Source organism: Poromitra crassiceps, assembly GCF_964638095.1.
Source record: "Poromitra crassiceps genome assembly, chromosome: 6".
Lineage (NCBI taxonomy): Eukaryota > Metazoa > Chordata > Actinopteri > Beryciformes > Melamphaidae > Poromitra > Poromitra crassiceps.
Window position 1 is genome coordinate 64,111,006 of NC_139627.1, and position 22,613 is coordinate 64,133,618.

At 42.2% G+C, this 22,613-nt stretch overlaps 2 protein-coding genes and 1 long non-coding RNA gene across 3 annotated transcripts; 2 read left to right on the plus strand and 1 right to left on the minus strand.

Annotated features, from left to right (window-relative positions):
* The first annotated feature begins 7,028 nt into the window (after window positions 1-7,028).
* On the plus strand, window positions 7,029-8,228 carry LOC310779095. The gene is made up of 3 exons (XR_014552806.1): window positions 7,029-7,162; window positions 7,711-7,784; window positions 8,111-8,228. It is a non-coding gene; the product is annotated as an uncharacterized lncRNA (long non-coding RNA).
* A 3,506-nt stretch (window positions 8,229-11,734) lies between these two features.
* Window positions 11,735-13,771, minus strand: LOC310778241 (uncharacterized protein). The gene is made up of 2 exons (XM_083638615.1): window positions 13,644-13,771; window positions 11,735-12,888 (listed from the first exon to the last, which is right to left on the minus strand). Exons 1-2 carry the CDS (start codon window positions 13,757-13,759, stop codon window positions 11,913-11,915), a joined length of 1,092 nt encoding a protein of 363 aa, XP_083494741.1. The 5' UTR covers window positions 13,760-13,771; the 3' UTR covers window positions 11,735-11,912.
* Window positions 13,772-14,372: 601 nt separating this feature from the next.
* LOC310778295 (nucleoporin Nup43-like) lies at window positions 14,373-21,677 on the plus strand (the record flags this gene model as incomplete). The annotated part of the gene is made up of 5 exons (XM_083638681.1): window positions 14,373-14,492; window positions 16,999-17,121; window positions 17,753-17,830; window positions 21,241-21,403; window positions 21,538-21,677. 5 exons carry the CDS (start codon window positions 14,373-14,375, stop codon window positions 21,675-21,677), a joined length of 624 nt encoding a protein of 207 aa, XP_083494807.1.
* Window positions 21,678-22,613: the final 936 nt, after the last annotated feature.

The window sequence follows — 22,613 nt, forward strand, 5'->3', positions numbered from 1 at the left end:
ATCCGGCGGTTCTGCAGTAAATGAAATGCCATTCTGTTACTAGAATTAAGTAACTTAAGTAACTAGAATTGATGAAGGAGTAATATTCATACAGAAATATTTATTTTACCTTTTCTTTTCTTCCTGGAACAGACTAAGCTAATGTTAATTTGACATTTTCTGATAACAATCAAAAGCTGGCATTGAGTAACTTGTGAACAAACACACTTGCAAGCGCCCACAACATTATAGAGAACTTCAGTTTGAAATGTTTAACAACTTCCCAACAAATGCATAACCTCATTGGCATCCATACAATTAGGATATTGATGAGGGATGTATTTTTCCTGGCAGTTCATTTGGGGACATAGAAGTTCCCTACTTTCTTTCTAATGGGAGATTACTGTCTCCTTTTTTTGTTCCTATGAGACGGTTATTTTTGTGTTCCTATGAGACGGTTCATTCTTATTGAAAGTGATCCCTACAGATCATAAAGGATCAGTTTAGGTCTACACCAAGGGTGGGCCATTTTTTTCCCCTGAGGGCCAGACTGACTTACATCAAGTAAGTGAAGGGCCACACATTGGAGATTATACCTGCCAACACTCCTGATTTTCGCGGAGTCTCCCTATTTTTAACCTTCTCTCCCGTTGTGATTAATAATTTCTCGTTAAACTCTCGATATAATAGTGACGCAAATCCAATGGCTGTAGCAGATGAGACTTATTAACATAATTCTGCCTTTTATTGAGTTTTTCTTTGAGGACCTCGGGGGCCGGATTGAGATGGTCCAGGGGCCAGGTCCGGCCCTGGGGCCGCATTTTGCCCATGTGTGATCTACAGTGTTAACATCACTACTTCCTCTTCAAATGCACTTACCTTTCATGGATAAAGTTCAGAATGAGCTACTGCAAGATTCAAGATTCAAGATTTTTATTGTCACTCCATGGTACAAGTATCACGTGTGAAATTCTTGTGCTGTGGACTCCGTTTACGACATAGTACAAATAGGCAACAAGCAATGAGCAATAGGCAATAAGAAATAGGCATCAACAAGCAATACTAAGCAGCAATAGGCAATAAGGCAGAATAGCGATAAGACAAGTCAGTGGCATATTCATTGCACATAGGTGCACATGTCATGTGCATACGTTAGACGTGTTCAGACATTTTAAATTCGACGTATTTGACATACAGTGCAAATAGCATGTACCTTATTAAACATACAATTAAACATTAGGCATTGTGCATACGTTAGACGTGTTCAGACATTTTAAATTCGACGTATTTGACATACAGGTGCAAATACCATGTACCTTGTTAAACATACAATTAAACATTAGGCATGCATAATGGTAGCAGCTGCAGTACGGTACGGTACGACTACTACACTATTTGTGTATGTTAAGGAGTCTCGTGGCCTGCGGGAAGAAACTGTTCCTCAAGCGATTTGTGCGTGCTTTTGGAACCCTGTATCTCCTCCCTGAGGGTAGCAGGGAGAACAGGCTGTTGTGGGGTTGGTTTGTGTCTTTGATGATCTTCAGGGACCTCCTGAGGCACCGCTGGTTATACAGTTCATGCAGTTCTGGCAACTCATCTCCTGTTACGTGCTGCAACGGGCCATATGTGACTTGGGTTTTCAATCCAAGCTATTGAAAAGCTGTCCTCATATTCCAGACTTTGAATGGTGTCTGTTAGAAATAGGAAGTAAATACCAGCCAAATAACCCGACTACATTACATTAGTGTCCAGAATCGTTCATTTCCATCCCTGTGTGCTGGGGTGTGTAACTCATTTTTGCATAATAACCTATCAATAACAACACCTACACATTTAGCTGTTTCTTTTAGTGTAAAGAATTACAGGTACATTATAAGAGCACGTTTTCACACAGGGTTATCTCGGTTTACCACAGGCCTATCAAACAAATTATCAAATCTACTGTCTGTAACTGCATTAAATTGACTTCAACTGTGAAATCCTCTATAGTCAAAATATTTGACAATTTAGTGATGAATACAGAAAACATGAATAGGCTACTTAATATTTAAGTTGCTCCTGAAACCTGCTACCTCTTAGCCTTCACAAGTGCATCAAATTGGAGAAGAAGAAGAATCATAAGAAGAAGAATCTGCTGTATTGGCAAAGTACATGTATGCACACATACAAGTACATGTATGCACACATACAAGTACATGTATGTACACACAAGTACATGTATGTACACATACAAGTACATGTATGCACACATACAAGTACATGTATGCACACATACAAGTACATGTATGCACACATACAAGTACATGTATGCACACATACAAGTACATGTATGTACACATACAAGTACATGTATGCACACATACAAGTACATGTATGCACACATACAAGTACATGTATGCACACATACAAGTACATGTATGTACACATACAAGTACATGTATGCACACATACAAGTACATGTATGCACACATACAAGTACATGTATGCACACATACAAGTACATGTATGCACACACAAGTACATGTATGCACACATACAAGTACATGTATGCACACATACAAGTACATGTATGCACACATACAAGTACATGTATGTACACACAAGTACATGTATGTACACATACAAGTACATGTATGTACACATACAAGTACATGTATGCACACATACAAGTACATGTATGCACACATACAAGTACATGTATGCACACATACAAGTACATGTATGCACACATACAAGTACATGTATGCACACATACAAGTACATGTATGCACACATACAAGTACATGTATGTACACATACAAGTACATGTATGCACACATACAAGTACATGTATGCACACATACAAGTACATGTATGCACACATACAAGTACATGTATGTACACATACAAGTACATGTATGCACACATACAAGTACATGTATGCACACATACAAGTACATGTATGCACACATACAAGTACATGTATGCACACACAAGTACATGTATGCACACATACAAGTACATGTATGCACACATACAAGTACATGTATGCACACATACAAGTACATGTATGCACACATACAAGTACATGTATGTACACATACAAGTACATGTATGCACACATACAAGTACATGTATGCACACATACAAGTACATGTATGCACACATACAAGTACATGTATGCACACACAAGTACATGTATGCACACATACAAGTACATGTATGTACACACAAGTACATGTATGCACACATACAAGTACATGTATGCACACACAAGTACATGTATGCACACATACAAGTACATGTATGTACACACAAGTACATGTATGCACACATACAAGTACATGTATGCACACACAAGTACATGTATGCACACATACAAGTACATGTATGTACACACAAGTACATGTATGCACACATACAAGTACATGTATGCACACATACAAGTACATGTATGCACACACAAGTACATGTATGCACACACACAAGTACATGTATGCACACACACAAGTACATGTATGCACACATACAAGGAATTGTGCTCTGGTTTTCTTTGCTCTCAAAGTATTCACATACAGAATGAAAGAATAAAGATATGCACATGTCAAAAACAGGCAGACAAAAGGGTACATTTATTTTAGACTTTAGAAAAAAATTACAGTGCAAAGTGTCTGTCTAAATATGTATATATGAAGGGATGTACATTTATAGTAACTACTATACAATAAGTGTGGTGTAATGAGTCTATTTTAAATACATATATATGAAGGAATGTACATGTACATGTATGGCAGATAGAATTGCAAACAAAGGCTTATACATGTTCCCAGATATTGCAAGATTATATGCTGTTCAACATGAACAAAGTGGACATTGTAAAGAAGTTTAAATAGAGATGTTTCAGAAAAAAAACAGTTATATGTCGTTCAATGTGAACGAGGCTTTGAGTCAGGTATTGCAGTTATTTCCCAGAAAAGCATACATCAAATAGAGAGCCAAAGTGAACGTCACTTCCTGCTTCAGCATGCGTACCAAGGGATTTCCTCCGCCATTTTATTTGCCATAGACATTTCATAAAATGCTTATAAAAATAGTTTTACTTGGTAAAACCAAACGGTTCAGCTATATTTAGAATCCGGAGAGACCATAGAACATTTCACTCGGATTAAAAAAAAAAACATTGAAAAAATATTTCCTTTAAATCCGCTATTTGTTTACGTTTTGGTCTTAGTGAAATATTCTGTGGTCTCTCCTGTTTCTAAATATAGCTGAACCGTTTGGTTTGAACAAGTAAAACTATTTTTATAAGCATTTTACGTAATGTCTATGGGAAAATTAATGTCGGATGAAAGTCTCTGGTACGCATGCTGAAGCAGCAAGTGACGTTCGCTTTGGCTCTCCACAGTGAATGTGTGCACAGTAATTTAACACAGTAACAGTTAGTTATTCCACACTAAGCGTAAGCTAGGTGATCAAGTTGCTGGTTGAAGTGTTCATCAGAGTGATGGTTTGTGGGTAGAAGCTGTTTTTGTGTCTGGTGGTTTTGGCGTACAGTGCTCTCTAGCGCCTGCCGGAGGAGAGGAGTTCAAACAGATCATGTCCATGGTGAGATGGGTCAGTGATGATCTTTCCTGCGCTTTTCTTGACTCTGGAGGAGTACAAGTCTGGGATGGAGGGCAGGTTGGCACCAATGATCTTCTCTGCGGTCCTGACTGTCCGTTGAAGTCTGCGCTTGTCCTGTTTGGTGGCAGAGCCAAACCAGACAGAGATGGAGTTGCAGAGAACAGACTGGATGATGGCAGTGTAGAACTGTATCAGCAGCTCCTGAGCCAGTTTGTACTTCCTGAGCTGGCGTCGGAAGTGAGCCTTCCTGATGACGGTGTCTATGGTTGGCCTCCCACTTGAGGTCCTGGGAGATAGTGGTACCCAGGAACTTATAGGATTCCACCATAGACAGTAGACACGGTGCTGTTGGATATGGTGGGGGGGGGGGGGGGGGGGGGGGGGGCAGTGCTGGAAAGCTCTTTCTGAAGTCCACTATCATCTCTACAGTTTTGAGCTTGTTCAGCTCCAGGTTGTTCTGACCGCACCAAAGGACCAGCTGTTTAACCTCCCGAGATCTGTATGCAGACTTGTCGCCGTCTCAGATGAGGCTGATGACTGTTGTGTCATCTGCAAACTTCAGGAGTTTGACAGACGGGTCCCCTGAGGTAAAGTCATTTGTGTTGAGGAGGAAGAACCAGGGTGAGAGCAGAGCACGCACCCCTGGGGAAGGACTTCTCAGTGCAATTTTTACCTTGTAGCTGATCAGCATCAGTGAACTGGTGAAGTGGGAGTTTGACATATTGCTTTGTTGAGCAGTGGTTATCTGACTGGAAAGTGAGGAGACAGTCACAGGGAAAGTGGGTGATATACACTGTAGTAGGCTACTCACTACCACTGTTGGGCAAGTTACTTTCAAAATGTAATATCCTACATATTACTAGTTACTTTCATTTGAAAGCAATAAGTTACTTTACAATATTATTGTCTGTGTGTAGAGTAACTCATTACTTATTACACTACTTTTGCATTACTTTCACCAAAACAACAGCAGCAACAGAATGACAATCGACGCCCCGGAACCATCCCGAAAAATAATTTCAACCATCTTGAAGTCAGTGTAAACAATCCAAAATTCTAAATGTTATTCTTTTCCTTTGTTATTGTCATCTATAGTGGTTATTTGCATAAAAACACACAGTTTGACTAGGAAATGATTGTATCTTTTTTAGCTTTTATAAAAAAAAATTTAACTCAATTTGTAACTTGAGTTACTTGACAAAGTAACTGGTATAATATTACTGAAATCCTATAAGTAATAAGTTATATTACTGAGTTACTGCTAAAAGTAATAGATTACATGTGATGTTACTTTTGTAACGAGTTACCCCCAACACTGCTCACTATGCCTACTAGTGTTAACTGAGGAGACAGTGTTAATACTGGATAAATATCATAAGTAGTAACTAATCTTTTACCAGAATCAACTTAGCCTCCTGAGGTTAGTTGCAGTTGCAGAGTAGAATGACTGATGAGTCTCACGTTGAGGGGATGCAGAGTTGCTAGTCTCTTAGAACAGACGAGTTGGCTTCCGCAATTTTCAAATGCTTCCGCCATACCGTCTGTACTTCGTAGGGGAGAATCATGCACCAACCGGAATGGGAAGTAGAAAGGCGGGTCTTCCGCTCATTAGTCCAATCAGAATCCAATATGCCGCATTTTTCGTGGACCCACGTGTCGTGATTGGTCGGATTCTGTCGAACTTCTTTCCTGTCTGAAGGTTTTTTTTCCCAACTTCCTTGTGCATGTTCTGGGGGTGTAACGTACAGACTGTTCGCCGGATGTAGATGAGACAGTCTGTTTTAATGCTGCCTTCCAGACAACTGGGACCTGGGGTTTTTCTGGCCTCCTATTAGGAAAAGTGCGCTGGAACGCCACTCAAAGTGGGAGCTCCGACTTTAAAACTGGGAGAAAAAAATCTACCCCCACTGGGCTGGGAATCAGTTGTCTGACGTCACACCACAATGGCTGCAACATGGAGGCGCGCATCGTCAATGGTAAATCGTCACCTAAAATACATTTCTGAGAGTATTTGCCTGTATTTAATTCAAATAGTACATGCTATCATAATAGTAAAATTATTCTGCGTCTATTGATGTAAAATATGCCGCTAATGTTTAGGTACAGTAGGCTAACTTTTAACGTTAGCCGGTCACGGTAAACAGTCTCTGTTACAGTAACGTTAATGCGACTGCACAAAAGGTTTTGGAGGGAAAATGTTAAAAATACCAAAACCAAGTGAAAACATTTAAAATTCTACAGTACTGATGTAGGTAGACGGGAACACGGTTAATGTGGGTAACGTAGGCTATATTTAACGCTATGTTGTTGGGTCGGTGAAGAAGGAAGAACGTGTGATCAGTATTGCATTGTAGGCTAGTGTTCCCGTTTTATCTTCTCACCAGCCCTTTGCCCTTCCCCATTAAAGAACATTTTGTTTGGTTGCATTCAATCTCAGTGTATCTGGATGAAGAAATGAGGCTATTTTTGGATGAGGGAAGGTCTCAACCCCTGAATGCTCCCCTATACCAAGCAGCGTGGGACCTCAACTCCTACTTCCTTGATGCTGGCCTGCAAGTGAGGGTGCAGATTATTCTACCAGGTTAGTGTGACAAAGATTTTCAGAGTGGTCTTATTATTTTCAGCATACTGTGGTCAGTCATAGTAGCTAGAAACATGGCAGATAATGGCTTAATATTTGTTTATTAAAACAAATATTAGAGCAAATACAGAGCAATAATCCAAATGACATAGAACTAATGAACAAAACATTTGGCTAAGTAATACTGCTGTAACAAATCATGCACACGTTCTAGTAATGGCTAACTGCTCTACCCATCTTGGCAACCACCCTGTTGATGTGCTCGGACCACGATAATGAACTGTCAAGCCAAAGTCCAGGAAGCAGTTTAGTTGCCGTATGGCTTGACCATCTATCCGATGGATGATTCTATCACTAAACTCATTTTAGGATTGTGTGTGACAATCCATGATTGGAACCGGAAACTATACACATGGTTTTAAGTTAAGTATGAGTTCATTTGCCTTGATCCAGTTGTAAATAGTGCCCAGAGAAGAGCTGCATATCTACACATAATGCGGTCTGGTGCTGTTATTGACAAAAAGCTAATCAGATTATATTCTTGATAGGCCCCACAGAGAACAGCAGCAGCAGCAGGGGACAAGATGACGAGAGCATGGAGGAGGGCGAGTCTTCATTGTTTGTAAGTTATTGTACGTGGTGTATGTATTGTTGATGTTGTTTTTGAGGACCACAATGGAAATCTCCTGGTGCCATATCTTATAGGTCACTGACACACATCCTTTGATGTACTGACCCAGTGCTAATTAAAGGGGGGGGGGGGGGGGGGGATTTTGAGTGCTAGAAACTAGCAAAGATTTGCCCATGCACTGGGCGTAAGATATGGCCCCTGGACTTTATTGTGTGTGAACATTTCTCGACAATTTTATACTGTACATGTGTATGGTTGTGGCCTAAGGGCTTCTATTAATTATGTATTTTAACATCTGTCAAATAAAATTAATTCAGTCTTCTAGTGCTAGCAGCAGTGTGTCAGCGCCGCCAGGAAGTGACACGCCGCCAGGAAGCAGGGGTGTGTCAGCGCCACCAGGAAGTGACACGCCGCCAGGAAGCAGGGGTGTGTCAGCGCCGCCAGGAAGCAGGGGTGTGTCAGCGCCGCCAGGAAGCAGGGGTGTGTCAATGCCGCCAGGAAGCAGGGGTGTGTCAGCGCCGCCAGGAAGCAGGGGTGTGTCAGCGCCGCCAGGAAGCAGGGGTGTGTCAGCGCCGCCAGGAAGCAGGGGTGTGTCAGCGCCGCCAGGAAGCAGGGGTGTGTCAGCGCCGCCAGGAAGCAGGGGTGTGTCAGCGCCGCCAGGAAGCAGGGGTGTGTCAGCGCCGCCAGGAAGCAGGGGTGTGTCAGCGCCGCCAGGAAGCAGGGGTGTGTCAATGCCGCCAGGAAGCAGGGGTGTGTCAGCGCCGCCAGGAAGCAGGGGTGTGTCAGCGCCGCCAGGAAGTGACACGCCGCCAGGAAGCAGGGGTGTGTCAATGCCGCCAGGAACAGGTATGCAAACTAGTCACCTTTTTCATCCCAAAATAGGGCACTCAAGTATCGTCACCTTTTTCATTATCCATGACTTTGCATCCCTGCAGGAAGCTGCGGTGTGTCAGCGTCGCCAGAAAGCAGGGGTGTGTCAGCGCCGCCAGAAAGCAGCGATGTGACAGCGCCGCCAGAAAGCAGCGATGTGACAGCGCCAGCGCAGGCAGCAAACGATGCCTTCACAAGGGACCAAACCCTATTTCTCTTAGATTTAATGAGGCAGCACCTAGAGTCAGATGGTGGTGAGCTCCCACAAAACTTAGCTGAGCTCAATGCTAGAATTAAAACAGGCAAAGGGTCCAAGAAAGAAATGTGGAGGGATATGGCCACTAAGCTGTCTGAATATTTTGGCCAGGTGTTTGATCCAGAGAGAGTTTGTAGGAAGTGGAACACACTTGTGGATGCCTACAAGAGAATCAAAGATAATAATCAGAGTACAGGGAGGGGAAGTATGCGGTTTAAATTCTACAGTGAAATAGAGGCTCTTCTGGGGGAACATCATGATGTCGATTTTCCAGTTGTGGGAACCTCTGAGGGGGTTGAGATTCGCAGGCCTGGTGTGCTTGTTGCTGAGAGACCTACACCCAGCCAATCCAGCCCTTCTCCACAGGGTAGCACAGGAGGAACACGGCCGAGGCCGAGAGCGCAGGTAAACCCAGTAGTGGACTTCCTCCGTGAGTCTGAGGCTGCTAGCCAAAAGAGACACGAAGAATTGTTGAGTCAGATGAGGGCTTCGCAAGTCTCCTTTGAGACGATGATGAAAGAATATCTAAACAAGCCGTAAGAGTTTTTTTTTTTTTTTTTTTCTGAGGCCTTCACAGGTCTCTTGAGACTATGATGAAAGAATATCTAAACAAGCCTTAAGATTTTTTTCCTGATTTATTTATATTTTAAGCTGTAAGAGGTTCAAGGGAGATGGGTCAAACTCAATAATGTTCAAAGCGTGGCTGCTGTTTCTACATTTATATTGTCTTTTAGACATTTGTGCCACATGTTGTAATAGGAAAACTTAACCGAACCACTATTTTGAGGTTTATGACCCAGCCCTGCAATTTTGCACATTACCTGAAGTGGATTTATATTTGATTTTTTGGACACAGTATTGACATTTATTTTTAGACTCAGGTTAACACGTTCAAGATTATAACATTTATGTCCTCTCTTATGTTTTTTGTGTTTTAGCACCCTGGTAGAAGTTTGCATACGACAGCTGAAAATGTACAGTGGTTGGTGATGTGGATATTTTTTTATATATTTTTTATTTTCTCAGAGTTTACAAAGTGCACTTGTTAAGAATTTGATGCTGCTATTGAGATGTTATTTATTTATTTTCCCAACCGTTATCTATGCAGTTCTAAACATGTTCAACTTAAACTTGAAATGCTTTTAATAAAATCCATTGGGCATTTTCACAAACTTTGTTGCAGTTTTCTTTCATGTCATTGTCCGCTAAGAATGCATACTCTAAACAGTGGTACTCACCTGGGTCTGAGGGACACCAGAGGTTCTTTAGGGGGTTCCAGGGTCCCCAGCAAAATGATTTGGTAAACTTGAGCATCATTTCATTTACAAGAACTTCAGTTAGAGAATGTAGAATGACTGTTTAGATCATAGTTTGTCTGGTATGTCTCTACCTACAACAGAGATAGTCATGGAATTCTAGACAATAATATCTAACAAAAAAACATCAGATTTGGATCCAAGAGACATCTCATCAACTGGGGGTTTGTGTGTCATTTTAATTACCATATTAGTTGACACAGCCCCTCTTTAAGTGTCCGGTAGTTCATTGGTCAGTCATGTTGACAGGCACAGCAGACAGCCAACCAGTTTGTAGAATTCACGACATCTAAACTCACTAATTAAGATAATTTTGTTATTCTGGAGAGTGGCAGCTGGGACAAATATTACAAGCATGGGTGTAGTGAATTTACAGCATGCACGTCTAATAAACGCACACATTAATAGATGCCATAGATTAATATGTAAGTACACATGTTCATATTCATTTGGAAGTCGAGTTACAGTAAGTTTCTCTATTTCCTTTTGTTGGTTCGTCGTATGCTGGTATGTGCCTTGCATCGTCTGACGGGCGAGTAGTCTTCTAGCCACTCCTTGGCCAGTCTACTGGTATCTGCTCTCTACGCTAGTTGTTAGAAATTGACAGTCTGTATAATAAACTTTGCAATGCCACCTTATAACTAAAAGTGAAAAAGACAGAATAATATACTGTAGTGGTTATGTGGTTGTACCATATATTTCTTTCAGCTATTCTAATTTTCTTATGCATATTACTCGCCCGAGCGCACTCGCCTTAATTACCTCGTGGTCGAGTTGATTAATACTCATTCTTTGTGTGACTGTGTGCGTCGCTAAGAATGTAAGTACATACCTGAATAGTTACAGTATTGAGAGGCTGTTGTACAGTAGTTTTGCTGTTCTTGGTGTGACTAGTTCCCTGTATCTGTCAAATTGTTCTGATTGTTTTGAGGATGGTCGTTGAAATTCAATGCATGCTGGTATTGCATGTAGATTATGTAGTCGAAAATTGATGCCTGTTATGGTTTATATTTATATCAACTTTTTTTTCATTTTAAGGCATAGCTATAAGTTAACTAAATCAGGATAGTAGCCACCATTCTTGGTGAACATGGCTCAGTACGCAATCAAGAACTACAGAAGAAAATGTGGTCAATACTGCCGCCATGTGGGCTGTAATTACAACCTAATTTCATTTATGGGAAAAGGGCTTGTTGCAGCTGTGCACTTTAACGGATCTTTATGTTATTCTGGAGGCTTGTGATATTCTGTAGATTGTTAATTATTATGCTGTACTCAGTTGCATTATTTTAATCCATATGTAATTCAAGTTGTATTTGGTTACAGAAACCACACCCTCAATCACATGCCAGTTAATAATAAACCAGTGGAACAGTACCGTGGTTGCAGTCTATCTCTCTAACTGGAGTGCATAGCCAGTTGTTTACACCCAGTTATTCAGCATCCGCACACTGAATCGCACCAATATGTTAATATCAACTTTTTTTAAAGCATTTATTTAACCAGGCAAGTCACAATAACAAATTCTTATTTAGAATGGCAGGATACATGGTGGACAGAGATTTACATTTTTTTCTTTCTCTCAGACAACCAGGCAAGTCACAAGAATACATTCTTATTTAGAATGGCAGGATCCGTGGTGGACACAGAGTGGACCCCCCCCCCCCTCTCCAGAGATTAACAGTTCTCATCGTCTTCCTGGCGTGGACAACCATCTGGATGCTCCTGACAGATTTCTGTGGGTCCTGTGCATAGATTATGCAGCATACATGCAGACACAATGATCATCACAACAACATCAAGCCTGGTGTTTGGGAGATCTCTCACCCTCCTCCATTTACACTTGAGTCTCCCGAACGCCTGCTCGACCACCACCCGCCCTCGGCTTATTCTGGAGTTGTACAGCTGGTCCTGCATGCTGAGAGCACCATTGTCCCGCTTTGGAGTAGTGATGAAAGGGTAGGCTTGGCCAATGTAGGCGCTATCTCCAAGCAGCATGAATCGTCCCATTTTCTCCCCCCAGCTTTCAAAGAACTTGGATTTCCTGAGGATCCTCGCATCATGCACCTTTCCCGGTGCTCCAACAAAGATGTCACGGAACCTCCCTCTCTCATCCACAATCCCCTGAAGGACTACTGAATAATAGTTCTTTCTATTTAAGTAGTCCCCTCCCCTGATGTGTGGTCGCTGGATCTTAATGTGGCATCCGTCGATGGCACCGATGACGCCTTGTATGCCACATGTTGTGCTGAAGGCAGCAGAAGTAGCCGTCTTCTCACACATGGTAAACCAACTAATGAAAGATGGCACCATGCTGCAAAATGTTGTGAGCACTTCCACAACACACCTGTGTGCTGTTGACTGGGAGACATTGAACTTGTCAGATATTTCTCTGAAGCTATTTTGGTTCGCCATATACCAAAGGAAGAGAGCAACCTTTTGCTTGAGAGGAATCTCGGGAGGACCTCCGGCCTGGTTGTTTTCATTTAGACCCTGCTGTTTCAGCACATATGTCAGGTAATCAAACTGAGAGAGGGTGACCCGAAGATGCCTGAAGAATGTTGCCTCATCCATGTGGAAAAGCAGCTCCCATTCAGTGCCGGTTTTTATTATTTTGGTGTGTGGCCTCAGAAAATGAGCAAGGACTGCATTCCTGAAAAGTAGGAGAGACACAAGATTCAAAAGGTGAATTAAATTAACAGATTGTTCATGATTAAATGAATACTCTTAAAAAGTGAATACTTGTCCTTGGCTTATTCCATTTTACACCTCCTTTGTTTTCACTGTCATAGCCTGATTTGGTAACACTTTAATTCTATAGTCTGCCTACAGAGAGTCTACAGAGTATTTGTAACATTTGAACAGCTTATTAGTTTACATTTGACTGTTTAACAGATATTCAACAGATTATCTATATTCTATACTGTACAGTAGTTTTCCCCTCCCTGTACTTTATTATCTTTCTTGTAGGCATCCACAAGTGTGTGCCACTGACTTCCTACAAACTTTATCTGTATCGAACACCTGGACAAAATGTTCTGGACCCTTTGCTTGTTTTAATTCTAGCACTGAGCTCAGCTAGGTTTTGTGGGAACGGGAAGCAACCCGAATCGGTTTAGTGAATCTCAGCTAACGCTAATAAGCTGTTAAAACAACATCTACAGATAACGCAAACCAGTTGAATGTCAACTAATAAGCTGTTGAACTTGAAATGTTAAATACTCTGTAGACTCTGTAGGCGGACTATCCAAATAAAGTGGGGGAAGGATGTATTTGTGGCAACAGTAGCCTATTGGTAGGCTATGTGAAGGCTAACGTGGCTATGCTATGCTAGGCCAGTGAATGGCAATGTAGATACGTTTCCAAAGTATGAAGTGCCGTAAAATAAAATGTATTATGGAATGTTACCTTATGCGTTGTTGACGCTCATCATTTTCGTTTAAATATGCAAGGAGGCTGCTCCGTTCACTGTTAAGCTGTCTTGCAACTTGCAAGACAAAAAAAAGTTTGTTGCGGTCCGCCATCTTTCTTGTATGCGTTTTACCGTTTTGCCTTTGTGTGCACAGGAACGCTTTGGAGGTGGGGGGTGGGACTTTTCCACTGGGAAACGCCCACATCCCAGTTGTCTGGAAGGCAGCATAAGAGACTACAGAGTTGCCGACACACATTCTTGATACAACTTCCGGTCTGAACAGTATCAGTGCTGTCCGTTTAATATTATGCTCCCCCTCCGCCCGCCTGCCCAAAGTTTCCTACTTGACTATTTCAATATTTCGCTTCTTCGACCTTTCGAGCAAATTACTGCCAATAATAACGTGGAAACACTTAGTAAGAAACATATCCACGCCGCCACTGGACAGGTTGTAGCGTTAAATGTCATCAAAACAATTTGCTTCGAGAAGAAATTACGTTATTTGCAACGGTCAGTAAAACGTGTGTTTAATAAAAGGTGGTGGTGGCCGCTAGGCGGAGTGGAGAGCTAATTTTCGCTGTGGGAAAAGTCGAGTCAGGTGGTGATTTGACTTCACTGGGCTGCCGTACTTGTGGCGAGTGCGGGTTTAGTGCTAACTAGTGATGCTCATGTATGCTAAGCTAATGCTAAAAACGCCTTCTTGGAGTGAGAGAAAGTGTGTTTCCATGGAGGGCACAAATGCCAAATACGTGTCCCAGAAAATCAGCAAGACGAGATGGAGGCCAGTGTCGTCTGCCGCTCTGCAGCAAGCAGATGTCTTTGCTGCTGGTTCATGGGACAACGAGGTGAGCGAGTCAGGCTGGAGCCCAAAGAATCTGTCCAATTCTGAGTCAATCTGCTGTTTGGCAAATGTAGCTACATGCTGTGTCAAAGTCTGAGACTGTGGGCCTCCCCCCAGGCAACGCTTGTAAAAAGGTGCCTCCCTCGCTCAATTCCTGGGTGCCTATGGCATTACGATTGTGTTATTTTGATCCCATTTAGCCTGCAGGAAGTAACACAGGTGCACGCAAAACAGTAACGAGGGCCCCGCGACTGGGTCACTAAAATGGATTGGAAGTTGGAAACCCTCATTCTGCTGCCTTGCACCTGTGTTACTTCCTGCCGTTCAGCTAATAAGCTAATTCAGACAGATAATAAGTTCTGTCTGAAGGCATGTATTTGTTTCCGACTCTGGGAAAAACTGTCAAATTCCCTAAAACTATCTATGATCTCTTTTACCAAATGACACACAGTTAGGCTATGCTATGTGTTCTCCCTTTGATGACTACTTTTCACTTTCATTCACTGAGCCTCCCCTGAAACTGCTTGGAGGCTCGCCTCCCACTTTGAAACCCCCTGGTGTAGAACATGTTAGGATTGAGTAAAAGTTACACTTTTAAAATAGGCTCGCCTGTCATTCCAGAAGTGTTGCTTTGTGATTCGTGAATGCTGAATAAATATTATGTTAATGTTACCAGAAGATTCTAAATGTTTCATGAAATATCATAAACTGAGTCTTCTCATAAGGTGTATACACGTTACGTTTGCTGATACACAGTTAAGTTAGTTTTCATTGTCAGTTTGATGCAACCTCATGTAACAGTATAATGTTAGCGGAGTAGCACTGCTGGCTAAGTAAAATAGTCATCATCACCGACTTGATGTTTTCACTCAACGATAAGTCCCTGCATCTAATATTGTTTTACCATCAAAACCCCAAATCTGGTATAGCCACTACATTCCTGGTGACAAATTAGAGACTGACACAATAACATTTGGTCAATGTCATAAATCATCAGACCGAAGTCACCAAAGATATACATTTCTCCAATACCATTAGAATAACAAAGTCAAATTTGAGCTGACTTAAAGGAACACTCCGCCCATTTTCAACCAGCTTTGTATCATTAGAACATCAGTAGTATATCAGAAAACTGCCAACTGTTTTGAAGTCTGTCATTTAATTTGACAGTTATTGAGTTTTAAAGTGTGGACCAGTGACATCACTGGTCCACACTAACTCAAATTAATAACTCATTAACTCAAATCAACTCTCAATAAAATAGATGAGCCAGAATCCTCAAAAAAAAACTTTGGCAGAAGCTACCTACAGTATTGAAAAAACGGCTGGCAGTGAATGTGTTAACACTCATTATAAAATGGCTCTCTCAAATCAAGCAATCTGATTGGTTCACAGCCATTGTATAATTCCAGTAACCGAGTTCAATAACCCATGGCCATGGGTTATTGGTTGCCATGGCAACTCTCTTACTAAGAGAGTAATAATAAGGCTTACCTCAAATGACAACGTAGAAAGAAAAAATGGCGGAGACAGCTGTCAGATCCTTGTGAATCGATCTTCGCTTATAACTTTACTAATACTTCGCAGAAAATGATGTTTTGTACAAGAATAGATGCGGGCTAATGTCTTCTTTGCAAAAGAAAGGCTGTTAACTCCGCATTTAACCCCGCATTTAACCCCGTAACGTTAGTTGGTGTCGGGCAAGCCCTGAGAATGCAACGCTGCGCTCGAGCTGCCTGGGTTTCCACAAAGCTCTCAGCCAAGCGCCAGGATTGGCCAATGTTAACTTCAGTCTCCAGAACGATCCAATCAAATCACCCGCACGTCTATCTTCTTGCTAGAGGTCCCGCCTTACAGTAGTGTTTCAACTGACTCTCAGAATACCATGCCAGTCGGACTTATAGTGTTATTATTATTATATTATTATACTTGGAACCCTTTTATAAAAGCAATATAGCACTCGAGCAGCGTGTGTTGTGGAATATATCCCCCTGCTCAGTTGTTATCCCACTCGGCCTGCGGCCTCGTGGGATAACAACTGATCAGGGGGATATATTCACCACAACACACTTGCTCTCGTGATATATTGCTTAAATAACTGTCAAATTAAATGACAGACTTCAAAACAGTTTACAGTTTTCTGATATACTACTGATGTTCTAATGATACAAAGCTGGTTGAAAATGGGCAGAGTGTTCCTTTAAGTTCAGCTAAGGTACACCCTCCATACCCAGCTAGCTGACGCCCTTGTTGGACAGACGCTGTTAATATCAAAGACGATGGGATTCAAGCAAGACGGCCCAACTTCAACTCACTTCCTGTCATTTTGTCACGTGGGTTTTGCCAATGGTTCTCCACGGACACGCCCACTTAGGAGACCTTTCGGCAGGTCTGAGTCAATGGTTGACCACGCCCATTTAGGAGACTTGCTGCTACCATTTGTTAGAATTGGCGGCGCTTGCGGTGAGCCATCTATAGTAATATAATATCTATGTTAATATCTCTTGCAGGACAACAAGATTTCCATTTGGTCCATCGGGGATCATGGGCTCTCTGGCATGGACGATGAATTTGAAGGCGATCTTCAGCTATTATGTGAGCACAAGCACGACGGAGATGTGCTCGATCTTCAAGTAAGACACTTATTGGAGTTGATGAAGTAAGATACTTATTGGAGTTGATGGAGTCAGATACTTCTTGGAGTTGACGACATTATACTAAGTTTCTTTAACTGTGCTTGGTGGCATGAAATTAGCACCTACTGCATCTATTGGTGACCTTATTTTTTTTTGGTGACAGAAAAAGAAGACTTTCTTTGATTTCTGAATTTGTCACGGTTGCATTGTTGCAGAGAAATAGTACATGTTCTATATCGGTATCGGCCTTGTTGACTGTAGTCGGCTATCGGCAAAAAAAGCGACTGTTCACCGATTGATATTTAGCCTATGAGTTGGGTCACACAATTTGTTGTTTGTTTCATAATTATATGACAGTATGACTGAATTTGTGCTCATTCAAAGATAGTGTGATGAAGGGATCACAAGACTTTAAAGCATGTCAGTTATTTGTTTATAATGAACATTTCTTTGTTTCCCTGTCAAAAAAGGCGTAAAAAAAACGTATCGGTATCGGCTATCGTTCAAATTGTTATTTTAAACATCGTTATGGGTATCAGCCCAGAATTTTGCGTCACTAATAAGCGTCACTCACACATGTGTTCGGGTGAGGCTTGTGGCAAATTAAATGTCCTTCAATCTTTCCTAGTTTCTGGACCGAGACAGAATCGTCACCGCATCGTCAACTGGAGCAGTCACCATCTTCCACCATCACCAAAACAGTCAGGTACTCTCATCTGCTTGCCTATAACCCTGCTCTCTCTCTCTCTCTCTCTCTCTCTCTCTCTGTGTGTGTGTGTGTCTCTCTCTCTCTCACACACACACACACACACACACACACACACACACACACACACTCTGGGCTCTATTCTCCCACAGGCCATCGGCGCTATTACGGGCCTTAACCGCAAAAAAACGTGCCTTGCGCCTGTTTCGGCAAGATAGCAATAGGCTTTAGGCTGCCAAATGCGCTTTAGGCCGAATGGGCGTGGCGCAGTCCCAAAGTGGGCGTGTCGGCGCTAAATACCAGCCTAGTCATATCTTGGGAGCTGGCCTACATTTAGCGCTTTGCGCTTTTCAAAAGCAGGCCTATTCTTTGCCTTCACTGCTTCTTCTCTGTCACCCTTCTCTCTCTCTCTCTCTGAGTTCCCAGCATGCATTGTGTTTCTTCATTTCGCTACTAAATAGCCACCAAATGAGCCAAAATAGATATAAAAGGTAGTTCTAAATTAATGTGTAATGGTAACACAGCCTGCCATTGTCAACATTTCAATATTGGACCAAATAAAACCTCGAAATGAAAACACCACCCTATGTGAAACATATATGTCCTCCTGGGCATATATATACCCCTTGTCGAGTTAACGTGATTTAGAGAAGTAACAGCGGAACGCGCTTCGGCACGCGCTTCTAATGGCATCTGCTATACTGTGATGTCCGTCCAATAACTTGGCCCTATTTCACATTTAGTTTTACAATAAAAACACATTTATGCAATGACTTGACATAATGTAGGGTATATTTATGTGCATCATCCTTCCTGCAGCAGGCGAGAGAAAATTATATCTTTCTGGACAAACTTTCACCAATCTAATAGGCTATATTTTTCTAGCTGATGCATAGAACATTATTTTCACTTTGATCTTGCTATAGTGTAGCGTATTTACATGCTTGCAGTATTGAAACTGCAGTTAGATTGGTTTGAGAAGCATAATAATATGGAATAATAGCCTATAATGCAGACAGACAGGCTGGATGAAGGGAGGGGGGGGGGGGGGGGGCAGAGCGTTTGGCTTTCGTCTGGTTTTGCGGGATCACTGGAATTGGAGCTAAAAAGGCAAGCGTGCGATTCGTTTATTGCACTTATCCAATGAGCATGACGGTGCATAATTTTACGCCTAAAAGGCGTGGTTGTAATGCTTTGGGCTGCATCTAGCGCCAGCACGACGATATCAAGTGCGCCTTTCCACGCCCACTGCTTTGATCTGCGCCTGCCGCTCGGCCTAGAAACTGCGCCAATGCAACGATAGGGGCCTCTGTCTCTCTCACACACACGACACACACATTCTCTCTCTCTCTGTGTCTCTCTCTCTCTCACACACACACACTAGTGCTGCACGATTTGGGGGAAAGGTGCGATTAGCGAGTATGGTGGACAATATTGCGATTTGCGATTGTGATTGCGATATAATAAACAAGAGGTATCTAGGGATGTGCCGGCATGAGTTTTTGACGGTATGATAACCTTGGACAAAAATACCACGGTTTCACGTATCACAGACTAAAATACATGAAATATGTTACAATTTAAAATATATTAAAACGGAATAAATAAAACAATTTGAAATAAAATTATCTTGACAAAAAAATAATAAAAAAATAGACATTTGCCTGTCCCAAACATGTAAAAAAGAAACACCAGAAAAATAGAAACTGCACTGTGTTACAGCACATAGAAGATGGCTCAGACTAATACAATGATACACCCCGTTTATTTATTTTGTAGCAACAGATGGCCTTAAACGCCACACTCACGTGACGCTTCTTGAGAGAGAGGCGAGGTAACGTGCATCTGCAGACTTTATCGAGGGACCATGAAGGCATCATGTGACAGGCTAGTTGAAGCCTGGAGGTGCTGCTGATGGTAGCTGCGACAGTGTTTTGCTGCTATCAACCTTGTTAATCTCGCTATATTCTTCATCACAGCGGGTCATTACCCACTGTGCACTTAATCGTGCACTAGTTCTGCATAAGCACCTGCAGCTCTCTCCTTATTTTACTGACGTTCTCACTAATCACACAGCTGTTTACATGCGTTTCTGAACGGCTAACTAGTTATTAGCATAGCTCGCTGTTAGCGATCATGGATGTTCTCTCTTAGCCTAGGTAAACCCAGCCCCCACGTGACCTGCTCTCTCAGTTCCCAGTCACTAGCTTGTGACTGTAAGCAGGGTGAGCCTGAGAGCAGGTCACTTGGGGCTGGGTTTACCCAGGCTAGTTCTCTCTCTCTCCCTCTCGGTAAGATGTAACCTTGCTGCGCATAACATTACTTATTTGCGGGAGTGCATGGGAGAAGTCTCCCGCTAGTGTTGATGCCCAGTGTGATGGCAGAGAAACGTGTGTTTGCTGCGTCGCGTGCAACGTTAGTTTAGAGGAGGCTCACACACACACACACACTCAAAAAGACGTGAAAAATTAATAATAATCGCACACTTTTGCCGTTATGTAATCGCACGTGCTGACATCGCGATTGCGATTAGATTAATCGTGCAGCGATAACACACACACACACACACACACATTCTATCTCTCCCTATCTCTCTCTCTCACACACACACACACACACATTCTCTCTGTCTCTCTGTCTCTCTCACACACACATTCTCTCTCTCTCTCTCTGTCTCTCTCACACCCACCCACACACACACACACACACACACACACACGAGAGTTGGCAATATTACAGAATATGCTGATCTGGATACAGCCCATGTAAGCTCTATGCATACTGAGCCTCATACATGTGAATATCTCATGTTAGAACCATTCACACTGGATCATTTATTCATACATGTGAATATCTCATGTTAGAACCATTCACACTGGATCATGTATTCATACATGTGAATATCTCATGTTAGAACCATTCACACTGGATCATTTATTCATACATGTGACTATCTCATGTTAGAACCATTCACACTGGATCATGTATTCATACATGTGAATATCTCATGTTAGAACCATTCACACTGGATCATTTATTCATACATGTGAATATCTCATGTTAGAACCATTCACACTGGATCATTTATTCATACATGTGAATATCTCATGTTAGAACCATTCACACTGGATCATTTATTCATACATGTGAATATCTCATGTTAGAACCATTCACACTGGATCATTTATTCCATCACCCTGATTTCCCAGCTTTCTAGTCCAGCGTGATAATAGGTATAACTGATCCCCAAACAATTGCAATTGTGCACGACGTCCACAAGGGAGACGTGGGAATCTTTGAAAGAGAGTGAAGAAAACCCTCCTTGAATGGATATATATATTACATACTCTAATGTATCCCAGTGGATCAACTCATTTCCTGTGCAGTGACTTGTCTCTCTTCCACCGCAGACGCTCTCTGTGTCTCAGCACTGGGCGAGGGCACACTGCTACCCGTGTGACAACGCCCCCTGCACCGGCGTGGTCTGCAACAGTCCCAACATCGTCTCCGTGGGCGAAGACGGGAGGATCGTCCTCTTCAGAGCCGACCAGGAAGGAGTGAGTCCAATCATAGGTGAGCAAGAATTATCGGCTATTAGTCGACCTGTGAAAGTTGTGAAACATGAAATATCCAGGCGTGTGACTGCTCTTCTGGAATGAATGATTTGAAGAGTATCATTGGATGAACGTTTTTTTTATCTTCGTTAGAGAACGCTGACAGCAGCACCATTCATGCCGTCACTTTCCTGCGGACGACGGAGATTCTGACAGTCAACTCCATCGGCCAACTCAAGCTGTGGGATTTCAGACAGCAGAGCAATTCAGCCTCACAGATCCTCTCCCTGTAAGATCCTCTCACTTCTTACCAAATAAGTTGCATCCAAGTTTTTTTTTTTTTTTTTTTACGTACACCGAGTCAATGTTTGTTTTGCACACCGCACTTTGAAAACGGCACAGTAGCACTGGTACTGCTCGCTAACAGGTCCAGAATTACTTCCGCATTTAGGGCGCCCCAAACTGGTGGCTCGTTAGTGCAGTGGTCAATTAAATTACATTGCGCTCAATTGAATCAAACAGGAGTAGACGATCAAATTGTCCATCGTCACATTAGTTTAGAAATCTCAGTTTAATTTGACACTGCTGATAGCTAAATGGATGTATGTGATTGTGATCAGTGTTTCCCCTAGAACATTTTTCAGGCCTGGAGGGATTTCGTAAACGTACCCCGACCGCAACGGTGGGGGCCGTCGCTGGCAACGCTAAACTTTTAGCTAACCTGTTCGCATCTATGTTGGCAATGGCATCCCAAGTATCATCATACTATTATGGGATGCGATGCGAACAGTTGTATTATGGCATGTGCGTTTCCCAGGCAACGACACACGTTGACACGTTTTGGAACAGCGCTGAACGCTGGCACAATGCTCCTAAAAGCAAAATGCTTATTGTTTTGAATGATTTGGCATCTTCTATTACTGTCAACACCAGTATTGTTGTATTGTAATAATATGCCATAAAGGTTTATTGACATTTTGGGGAGAGCAGGATTTTTTTTCTCTTTTCTTTTCCTGTAGAATGGTAGGGGAAACACTGGTGATATTGCTGCTGCTAGCAGCTCTAGGCCATCTGGCAAAACAGAGAATCACCAAACTGAGCATCCCTGACTGCATCTGAACCAGCTGTTCAGTATGAAAGACAAGACAGAACTTTGGTAACACTGCAAATAATTAAAATGTAAAACATTTTTAAAGTAATGCAAATGTACTGTACTTTTATTTGAGTAC

Bases quoted from the DNA above. Each gene is read 5' to 3' on its own strand.
- LOC310778241 (XM_083638615.1), bottom strand. From the start codon at position 13,759: ATGGCGGACCGCAACAAACTTTTTTTTGTCTTGCAAGTTGCAAGACAG. The intron at 12,889-13,643 runs GTAACATTCCAT...CCTACTTTTCAG, and splicing joins GAGCGTCAACAACGCATAAG to GAATGCAGTCCTTGCTCATT.